This window comes from Rhea americana, unplaced genomic scaffold (genome assembly GCF_003343005.1).
Source record: "Rhea americana isolate MKP2758 unplaced genomic scaffold, rheAme1 scaffold_92, whole genome shotgun sequence".
NCBI classification, from domain to species: Eukaryota; Metazoa; Chordata; class Aves; order Rheiformes; family Rheidae; genus Rhea; species Rhea americana.
Window position 1 is genome coordinate 16,792 of NW_028187111.1, and position 11,628 is coordinate 28,419.

Consider the following 11,628-nt stretch of genomic DNA (forward strand, 5'->3'; position numbering starts at 1 on the left):
AAAGCTCAACTAGGAGGAATAAATACCATCAAAATGAAACCCTGGGAAGAAGACTGGAAGCAAAAGATCAGAGCTATTGCGGAGGGGAGTTTGAAAACAAAGGAAAGAAGGTCTATTCACGCTTCCAAAAGTCCAGAGATTTGTCCATTGCAATCTTGTGATACCTTCATGCTGATAAGAAATGTGTCCAGACTCATGTATCTGAAACTATATCGGTTCCAGATCGRTTAGATCGGTTTTTGCAATGTTGAAGAAGATCCAACCAGCATAGAACATAGAAGATCCAGAGGATGTATGACATACTCTTATATACATCTCCTTTGTTCTCTCCAGCCATTGTAGTATAATAAAAAAAAATAAACTGGGCAAATGTTCTCTTTTCTTGCTTTACATAAACCATATCCAGAGCTCAGGCTGCCAGCAGGCGGCATGAACAACTCAAGGCCTGTAACAAAACCAATTTGGAAACTAATTTCCAAGCTACCATTTTCATGAGCCCATATACCAGTCAATGCTAAGGCCAAAAAGGACCACAAAATTATCATTTTGATATCCTGTCTATCACACACCAAAACATTTCATCTAATTAATTTTAATTTTCAGTAGATCACCTCCACTTTCGAATAGTTCTTCCTTATTTCAGTCTAGACATATTTGACTTCAGTTTCCAGACCTTAATTCATACTATGCTTGTCTCAGCTAGATTACTGTTCTCTTGTACTGCACAACCTCACTTGTCTCACACTCTATTGCTTGTTCTTGTATCCAAGTATTGCAAACCACTATTCCTTGCTGAAGGTCGTCATCGTTCTGTAGGTCTGGCTTCTATTTTTTCTTCTGCCTGGAGACACTGTGGGGAGCTACTGTATTAATACGTCTGGGCCTTATTTGCTGTACATATTCTGCTGAGAAACTGTCATGAAGCAGCAAGGGACAGCAGCGAAGATGAGCCAGGAACCAAGGGTGACCACACTCCCACAGGATCTGAACACAGCAAGCAAGGTAGGGTGCTGGCAACAGAGTCCCTCAACAGTGCCAAGCAAGACAAACGATGAACTAGGTCTAAGGTCTGTCCATAAAGTTGAGTCAGGAACAAAAGAAGATGAGGCCAGAAACTGGATTTGAAACGAGACTGCAAGATGGGTCCAGAGTCTACGCAAGAAACAGGGCCAAAGACACATCTGAAGACAAGGTAGAATATATGTATGACGGGTCCATTCAGAAGACAAGCTACCTACAACATATGTCAAAGGTCTATTCAGGAGACAGGACCAGAGACAAGACCAGAGATATGTATGCCTAAAACATAGCTCAGGCAAGAACTGGAGGCCCTGAACTGAAGCTGAAATGGAGATGCTGGTCCTATGGCAGAGTGTGTGGGTGTGGATCTCAGGTAAAGGGTGTTCAGGGCCATTAAGGCCTATGGGTGCTCTCACACATCTATCAGATTTTTACTCATTAAATATTTCTAGTATGTACTGGAAAACAAAGCACAGATAACTGTTATGGGAGATGCTTAACAAAGAGCTCGAGACTACTTCTATGAACTGTTAAAAAATTTACATCCTTGTAACACTTGAAGAGTGGGAAGCTAAAAAGTGATCAGAATTCAGGCAACAAATGTGAATTGGCTTCACATATGGAGAAAGTGAAAGAGATCAGCTGGTCTGAAATGACTAGGAAGGTCGCTGGTGAATTATGTCAACCATTTAATTTACAAAACAGTGAATAGTTAAGACAAGGGCTCCTCAAGGCAAATACGTTCATGGATATCCAACACTCTGCAGAAGACTGAGCCAAATGTAGAACCACTATGCATAAAAGCCAGGCCACTAACCTGGACTCAGGTACCAGGACCAATTGGAGTGAGTGTTTCCTCAAGACCATGGTGCCGGCCACAGATGAACAAGAGACCTTGATTGGTGTGTTTTCTGTCAAGAATGTGGATGGCTGTGAGAATGTATATGTATGTGTGGGTATGCACATAACAGAATAGAAGTCTCAGAATAGGAATTGTTATCCATCCTCTATATCTATCTCACTTAGTAAATGTATTTTAGATTATATGTCACTGCGTGATGGCATTTTGTTCTCGTGGCTACCTCACCTCTAAATTCCCCCATGACAGCAAGTCTGCACTGACCTTTGTTATCCACTCATGCTATTTAGCTTCCTACTAATATTTAATATCTATATGATGCATTCATACTTATGTCTGTCTCTCTAATTTCCAGCCTGTCATAGCCATGTACCCTTCCTGTTTGTCATCAGATATAAATACAAGATTGGGTTACTGAGTGGTAGTGGATGGAAGAAGAGATGTAACAGCACAACTCTGCACACAGACATACAAAAGCATCTCTGTCTCCCCAGGTGTCTCTGTGGTATGATCACTCCAGCTAGGGCTATCCATTTTCTGTAGTTCAGTCAATATAAGCACAGACTCCAGCATTTTCTCAAGTTCTTTTTGGGCCACTGTGTGTGGATCTGAGGAAAGGATTGTTTTTGTATCAAGCTCAACCATTGTGGGAACAGGGGGGCAGCACAGTAATGCATTCCTTTGGGAAGCCTTTACAAAAACCTCCTTGAGGTAATGAACAAATTCTGAAGCCTCTGAGGAGTATACCCAGCAAGAACAGATGAACAAGGCATAAAGAATCCTTTTCTCCTGATACTCAGACTCTAACTGATAGCCACCCATGTGAAAAATCATTTTGTCATCTATCAAAATCATCGTTCTTGCCCATTTTCACATGGGAGCATTTTTAGTCAAGCAGAAAGGTATCCTCTGTAGAGAAATCAGTACATTTGTGGTCATTAATGAGTGGCCACATGGGAATCACGTTGGTCCATGTAATGCCTTTCTGCTCCTACATGAGGCCCTGGAAGATTCTGTCTGGCTGAGGGTTGAGGATAAATGAATACAATACCATCATGAAAAAAAGAGTAATTTTTACAAGTTTACGAAAAACACTCTTCTTGATCAAAGAAAGTTTACATCAAGTAAGAAACTTCTGGAAGGAAGCTACCAATGGATCTACTGTCTATCCTCCCACTCCCACATTATCTTTTTAATATTATGCCCAACAGACTGCTTCTTAATACTACGTCTGGGTCAATTTCCAGTTTCTCACAAAAAAAAAATATAGCACTTCTTTTGGGGCACCCAAATCCATGGCCTATTTGATAGCACTGTCAACATCTCCTCCACTATCTCCTGCCAGCATCAGTTAAAATCCCTGGGACTGTCTTCCTGGAAGATACATCTTCTCCTTGGCTTTTTCACATAGAATTTTCATATTCCTCCCTCCCCTTTCTGTTATGGGGAGGTGCATATTTTGAGATAGTCTTTGTAGCATTGTGATGTATAAGCAGGAGTTTGGTCCTGGAACCCAAGTAACAGTAATAGGTAAGTGGAAAAAAAATCCTACACTTCTAACAAATAAACAGCAATAGAATTTTTGTAAGAGAAAATCAGAGTTACATAAAAATGAGCAGGAGGGAAGTCAGAGGAAAAAGGTGTAAGTTAGGTGGTTGAGTGAGTTTAAACAACTCAGCTGTTCATTAGTACAGTTCAGTGATGGCAGAATGAGGATATATTTACTGCGTCTGCATTTATTTAAAAAAGGTATCTCACTGAACTTCAAGAATAAGATTACGCTAAGAGAATAAGAGTAAGTTCAGACTGAACTTGGAGAATAAGACTAAGAAGTGGAACTGAGATAGAGATGGAAAAAGTTACTTGCTAGATAGGCAGGAAGATTTACTAGTTGTCATTTCTCCTGAAGCAATATTTCAGCTCTTTCAGCATATACTTCTACATAAGCACAGTATTTTCTAATGTAGATAAGAGTATAGAGGTCCTCTCTGTATATGATCTAATGTAAGGAATGATATATYCTGATAACATCCACATTTTATGTGCACTTGATAGCTTCTAGTGGTAGATGATTCTGGTACTTCTTCAAAGCACTGTGTAAATTCACCACTGAGCTTTGGACAGGGCACCCGGCTGACAGTACTAGGTAAGTTTTCCTGGGTATTTTGTTTCTTACCAAAGATAATATTAATTAGAGAATAAAATGYTGACACAACCATAAGAAAGTGCTAAGGGGTTGACTTGGGAAACAGGTTAAATGATTTATTATCTTAACTAAGGGCAGGTAAAAGCAATCACTAAATCCATGTCTAATGACACAAAGGAGGAAAAGAAGTCTCTATTACTAAGTATATTTGGAAACTACAAATCTCTAGAGTCAGAGTGAGATCAGACAAGTTAATGTAGGACAAGACTGTAAAGGACTATTCAATCTGTGATCCCTGAACTTAAAACTGATGGAGATAAGAGAGTATTTTAGGAAAGTAAGCACTACATGCTTTCATTAATCTTACAATTTTCCTTCCACATTCACTCTTCACGAATATTAGAGAAATAATGTAGGTCTAGCAGAACTTTTCAGTGTAACTAACACACCTGCTCTGACATTTTTCCATTCCCACTTTAAAATAGTTTAGCAAAATCAGTAAGGAGTAAAGCCTTAGAATATATTCCATTGGATTAGCCTATGTGACTGGTAGGAAGGAGAAGCTTTCTTCCATTTCTTGTATCTATCATCCAGTCAAATCCTCATATATCTGCAAGCAAAAAATGGGCTGATTTTCACCAAAATAAGATGCAGTATTCATGGGTGGGGTGGTGGTTGTAGCTGCTGTTTTTATCAGTGTGTTTGTACTCTGGAGTTAAGTCTGCTCGGGGCACGAAGCTCTCTGCAGTAGGTAAGAAAAATTAATTGATTCAGTGAATAGATTTGAAGTCACTTCTCAGTTAATGCATTTGCTTATTTGAAAAAAAAATATGTCAATAAATTTAAGGAGAATCTGTCATATCTTTCTTAATGTCATTATCATAATTATTATTGTAATTTTTAATGATAATATCATTATCATAATTATCGTTATGTTAAAAATATATCAATTCTGAGGGATAGACGGGTATAGAGCCCATAAAAAGGAATATTTTTTGCTGCTCTGTGCTTGTCATTTCCTCCATCTCTTAAAAACACTTCAAACAGGAGAAAATAACACAATGAGCAATCAGACTGGTGTTCTAATTTAGCTGTTACTTAGGTAATCTCATGGCTGTTCCAATCATGGAAGAAGAACTGTTTTCTGAGAAACTACTTTTTATTAAAATGCCTTTATGTGTTTCAGATTTCTAAGATGTGAACATTTTATATGCCTTCTGCTAAACAATATAATGTCCCTCTGTAATTCACAACGAGTCTTAGCATTTGCTTCCCTTTAAGGAAGGAAATTTGAGTTGATTTCTCCTTTACACAGACTTAGACTGTGCAGATTAACAACCACAGCCATCTGGACTGTTACCCCTAGGTTTTAGMACAGAAAAATTAGTTATGCTTACAGAGAGCTGCTGACATTTGGAAGAAGAATCAGGCTGACTGTTACAAGAAAATTTTGTTTACGAAGTGTGTTTGAAACAAAACAAAGGAAACTCAGAAATCCTACTTAGGAGAATTTTATAGCTATTTCTTTTTAAATCACTATTATCTGTTTTAGTCCAGCCACATTTAAATTATTCTATGCACCAGTGAGGGCAGTAATCAATGTCACAATTGCAGCCACACTGTTTATAACTAATTTTTGCCACATTTGCACTGATAATAGTGAAAGATCACAGTATTAGGTCATTTTTGCTTTTGAGAGTTTCAAAGAAATGGTCAAATTGGTGTTAATTTGCTAAATTAATAAAACTATGGAGAAAGCTGGCAAGCAAGTAAAATTAATGGAGGAAAATAGAGGGAGGTAAAAGGGTGAGAGAAAAGCAAAGAAGAGACCTAAAGTCAGGTAAGAGAATGTGTAATACCTCTGCAATGAAAAAGTCCTAGAGGCTCTATCTAGTGTTCACTAAGTCTACTGACTGTGCTCCACTACAAATGAGCCCTATGCCTGACAAACTCTTTTCCCCTTTATTCCTACAAACACCCACTGCTGTTATATCCAAATGGAAAGTGTGTCCATGAAAAAAGAAGACAGATGAATTAGGACTGTGTGAGCATAGTGAAGTTGAAGTACAGCAACAGATAATGAAGTGCTTTACAGAAGACAGAGACATGGGGGTAATTAGTATGCTATAATCCAAACCATTATTAGAAAACAAGGTATACTATATAATGTCCAAATATCATCTCAATAGACTGATACACTTTCTTTTCAGCATACCTTGAACCACTATTCTAAAAAAGAAAAAAATAAAGGTTTTTGAAGGATTAGCATGGTTATCATTGTAGAGAAGCACAGAACAGGAGTAGTTTTGTTGTTGCATTGTGAGGTTTTGCTCTGCCAATATCCTGTATTTTGGAGAAGGAACACAAGTAGAAGTTCTGGGTAAATGGTAATCAWGACAGGAATGTGTTAAGTTGTGCAAAAGGCAAGATTCTGGGAGTGCAGGACTGGTAAATATAGAGGGAAGTCTGTGGATGTAGATGAAGGATGAAGAATCATCTGCCCAGTAAAACATAAGATGCTTCATTGKTCATACTCTATACAGCTAGAGTAGGCACAGCACAGCACTGCACAGCAGAATGGAATATAAAAATAATTCCGGTTCTGTCTGGAACACGTTAAGTTAAATATAACCTATAAGGACACTTGGTGAAAATGGCTGCATTCATCAAGCCTACCAAAACAATCCTGAGCAGTCTTGTGCTCCCGCATAGACCTACACAGTGGTTATGGTGGAGTGCAAATAAAGTGAATGGGGGAGAAATTTGGAGATGGCAGTTTTGGAGAGGCATTAAAATAGTGTGTTCTGGAACAGACAAGCTACATTTTGGAGGAGGGACACGACTAACAGTGCTAGGTAAGAAAGAAGGAAATACAGTAAACATCAGAGATTTTCTTTAAGATTCTAAAATAAAAAGAAAGGTAATTTTTGGTGGGACGTAAATCAGTAAAATTCCGTGATCGTCACTGGGATTCACTGAGAGAAGATAGAGAGAAAAAAGCCAGGTAATATGGCACATTTAAGAACTGGTAAAGGGAACCGCAAAAGGGAATAGTAGTGCCAAAAAAGTGCATTTGTGCATGAAAGAATGAACCCATTGTGATTTGGCTCTGATCAAAAGCAATATATTGCTGAAGAAAAACAATTCAAAACTGTAGATCGTGTGATATGATCTATGTATTCCCTTATTGGCAGCATTAAGCATTTCACAAAGGAGGATCTGGGTATTAGTTTAAGGAAAAGAGAAGTAACTTATCTGTCTAATCACAGAAAAACTGGCAAAATGTGATTTTTATCAAATTAGATGCAGGCAGCCTCATTTACTTGTATTGACTCTCAACTATACAACAGGAAAGGAAAATAATATTTTTTTATAAAAGGTAAAATGCTAGTTTCATTAAAATGAGTGACAAATCTTCCACTAACTTCAAGTAAGTCAAGATTACACTGTCCATTTTTTTAATTTCTATTTGGTTTCTGACCGCACTGGTTGGAGTCATAAAAAGTCATTTTTACCATGACGTCTCTAAGCTGTCTACCATAATGTCTGTCTATTCATATTTAAGAAGGGCATAAGAAAATAAAAAGGTGAAGAATGTGAATTGAAGACTCCATATCATGGAAAGATTCTGTAGCAGGGAAAATATTTGTACACAAGAACCACTCAAGCATTCGTTTTGGGGCATAGGCAAGTAGACCTACAATAATTATTATCTAGCATTTAATCTTATTTTTTTTCTGCTGACCAATCTTTTCCACTTTGTCATGGTTTTATGCACAGAAAAAATAGATAGTTTTAGTGGAAATGATGGTGTTGACAACTCCCATGATGCTGGCACAAGAAACAGAATTTTGAATTCCCAGGTGCTTTTTTTAATAGTCAAATGAACTGGTATTTCGTTGGGTTTTTGGTACCAGGAAAAGACATCAAGGATCTAGTCCAACTATTTCTCTCCAAAAAATTCCTAATATCTTAAATCAGAATGGAAGTGGCATTAATCAATGAATGCCTCCCATTTGAAGTCCGAATTTTGCTCAACAGATAGAAGGAGGAATTTTAATACTGCATTATGTTTTCTGTATTTGGTGTAAGCAGGATTTTTAGCCCAGGAAATAAACTGACTGACCTAGGTGAGAAAACATGACCTACAATATTTCTTTGCTAGATAACAAAACATATTCATTCTTATTTCTTTTCAAAAATGTTGTAGGTTAAAGATTTTGGTTTTGGGGGGGCAGTTTGCTTCTTTACATGTTTCTTTTTCTTTTCAAAACTGCAGAATAATAAGCAGGATTGCTTGAGGGCTAGAAAGTAGGATTCTGCTAGTGAAGGATTTGTTTCTAAGGTGAAATGAGCCAAGATATTTCAGAAAATTCTGAAATGTTCTGGTCCTGAGGAGACAGACATGCAGAGAGGGACAGAGATATAATAGGGGACAATATATGGAATCAGTTTATCCRCTGCTCATTGTCTAGCTTAGGACAAAAAAAATAATTTAATTATTATTTTTTAAATCAGCACTTTAGCTTTAATTAGCTTGTCTAACTGGTAAGTATCCAGGAACAAAACATTTTTGTAATTGCATCTTTTTATGTTAAACCTGGAGCCAGATTCTGTATACATAATCTATTGGTTTCAATGCAAATGACAATTATAGAATAACATATTTAGAACATGCTATTTACAGTACTATATTTAGAATATAATATAGACGTAATTGTCTTTTACACTAAAAATCATGATCCTGCACACTCAGTGCTAAAAGTCACATTGAATCTCAATATTTAACATCCAGTTTCCCCTATATCTATTTGTACAAATAAAAATATGATCTGATATTTGGATTTAAGAAGGTAAAGGAAATAATGGAGGCTCTGGGTCACATTGGTTTCTATTCCAGGGGAGAATGATGAAATCATACCACCAGCTGTGGCCCTTTTTTCCCCATCAAAGCAAGAGATTCAACAGAAGAGCAAGGCCACACTAGTATGCCTTGCTTCTGGTTTCTATCCTGACTACCTCAATCTAGTCTGGAAGGTGAACGGTGCTCAGAGAACAGAAGGGGTGGGGACAGATGAGTCTTCCACGTGGAATGGGAGTACATACTCATTGACCAGCCGACTGAGGATCTCAGCCCAGGAATGGTTCAACCCTTTGAATCGTTTTGAGTGTGTTGCAACATTCTTTAACAATGAGACACTGGAATCCATACACAAATTCATCTCTGGCGATGTGGGTGAGTAAACAAAATGAATATATTTGGGTGTAGGAGGGGAATGTCATTATCTGAAGGTTGATATCTGTAGAGCAAGCAGTCAGAACTGAAGGCACATTTCTTGCCAACCTGCTAGACTTAACTTAGATCTGTCAGTCCCCGGAAAATGAAAGTAAGTGTAGGAATCCAGTCATGTTTTTCTCCAAATGGGCTAAGAGCCATGAAATTCTCATTCCCACACTGATTGCACAAACAGAGCTGTTTAAAAGAGGAGCAGATAAATATGTGGGCTTAGATAATAACTCCTATTTCTTTCTTTCTGTTTTCAGGTTGTATTATACACAAAGGTAAGTTAGACCACTGAACTTTTCCTCCCTTAAAATCAATGAGTTTTTTAATCCATGTGTACGTGTATGTGAAGAGAGATGTGTTTTTTGTGCAATTGTGTTGGTGTCCTATAGGGGATTTTGCTAGCAGGCACAGCTATCCATGCCTGTGTGCACAGGTATAGGTCTGTATAATGTGGACCTATGCATTCATGTGCTAATTGGATACACAAATGGTGTGAACATCCAGCTTCTGCCTACTCTCAAAAAASATTCCATGAGACTGGTGCATTTCATATATTACCATTGCACTAGTTGTTCTAATCAGCAGGATGAAAAAAATCTCCTTGCTTAGGATAAGTTTTCTAAAGAAACGGCTTTTTTGTTTGTAAGTTTTTCTTTATTGTTTTCTTCCTTACTTTTCAGAAAACTATCAGAGAAGTGTTATAGCTGGGAAGATTGTGTACATCATGCTCATTTTCAAGAGCATTTTGTATGGAATGTTTGTGATTGGGCTGATACTCAGGTCCAAGGTGAGGAACAGAGTTCTTCTTCTGTTCTGTATAGCTTTGCTAACTCGTTCTGTACTGGAGACCATTGTGGAGAAGATGAAGTCTTCCATTAATGTTTATACAAACCAATTCCTCTAATAATTACGTTGGGTGTTTCATCATTTCAAAGAGAGTAAGATGGTGAGGATGAAGACAAGGGCTTTAGACAAAAAGAGGGAGAGAAAAAATACCAGGGAGAAACTACACAAGACAAGGAATGAAATATCACAGAAAAGTATAGTTTCTTTAAAGAAAGGTGGGAAAAGGAGAAGGGAGAATATAGAGAAAATTAAGAAAGACAAAGAGAAGTGAAGGAGAACAGTAAAAAAGGCTGTAACTCAAAAAAAGGGAAGAATTTATTCATTTATCAAAAACATTTATTATCTTCTGATCTAATTTTGGAGTTGTTTGGGTTTCTTTAAACTATGAGGCCTCARTGTGGGGTTGAGTTTATTTCTTTTGAGGTGTGACTGACTGAATAAAAAAAAAAATCATTCTACAGACATGTCAGCTGAGTAAGCAGTACTGAATCCCACTGTTGTAGCTAGTGTATTGTAGGTATAGGAATCTGAGGCATTCAAAATGGAAAAGACATACTTTTATTACATCCGTCTCTTCATCAATAGCCATTCAAGGAATAAACATCATTAGCCTTACACATGCACTGTCACTCATTTTCTGCCCTGGTGACTCCCATTGATTAAAATTAAGTTACTCTTGATTTATAGTAATGTAAGGGGAAAAAAAAGTAAAATCTTTCTATTGCTTCCTTTTCTTTCCTTCCTTCCTTCTTCCTTCTCTCTCTTCCCTTCTAGTTTCCCTCCCTCCATCTCTTCCTACCTTCCTTCCTCAACCTTTTAATTGAAACACAAAAGAAGTAATCTTCTTTTCTCCAGCTATATGTATTCTAAATTGTTTTAATGTTTTTGTTGCAAATGAATCTAAGTCCTTCATCTCTAATAAGGATTGAAGTCCTGGCAGACTGATCTGTGGAAAACTAGACCATTCCCTTTCATCTCTCACTCAGATTTTTTTTTTCCTTCTGTCTTTCTGTCTTTAGAAAATGTACTAGACACGCTTTGCCCTGAAAGATCAGGCCTGAAGAAGAGGACAGAGATATGCTGCAAGTGGAAAGCTTCAAATCTTTGAACACAAGTCCTGACTTGCTTCAGAAACCAGCCTTTTTTTTCTGACCAATGTGGGAAACCACATTTGCTTGTTTTTAAAATTACTTCTTAATAAAATTCCTTCCTTTATAGGGTTCTCTGTGTTTTCCTTTATTAGCCATGATAGCCTGACACAAATATTACCCTGTCTCCTTCAGTTCTCCAAGAACTAAATGATCTGAATTAGCTTTTGGGAGAATATATAAGTGAACAAAGGTGGTCTCCACTTGTTGGACAGCACTGAGTTAAAACACCTAGTGCTACTTCCTGCTAATATGAAAATTAAGTACGTCTGTGCTTCTAGAGCTGAAAACCTGGCACTCAAGCCCAGGTTTTCTTGATGTG

The 11,628-nt window shown here is 37.5% G+C and overlaps 1 gene segment (V, D, J or C); it reads left to right on the forward strand.

The window, feature by feature from the left end:
• Window positions 1–1,813: 1,813 nt before the first annotated feature.
• LOC146584469 (T cell receptor beta constant 2-like) lies at window positions 1,814–11,363 on the forward strand. The segment is given in 6 exon segments: window positions 1,814–1,966; window positions 3,935–4,025; window positions 8,926–9,261; window positions 9,570–9,587; window positions 9,993–10,099; window positions 11,178–11,363. Coding segments are annotated over 6 exon segments (717 nt in total).
• The last annotated feature ends 265 nt before the right edge of the window (window positions 11,364–11,628 follow it).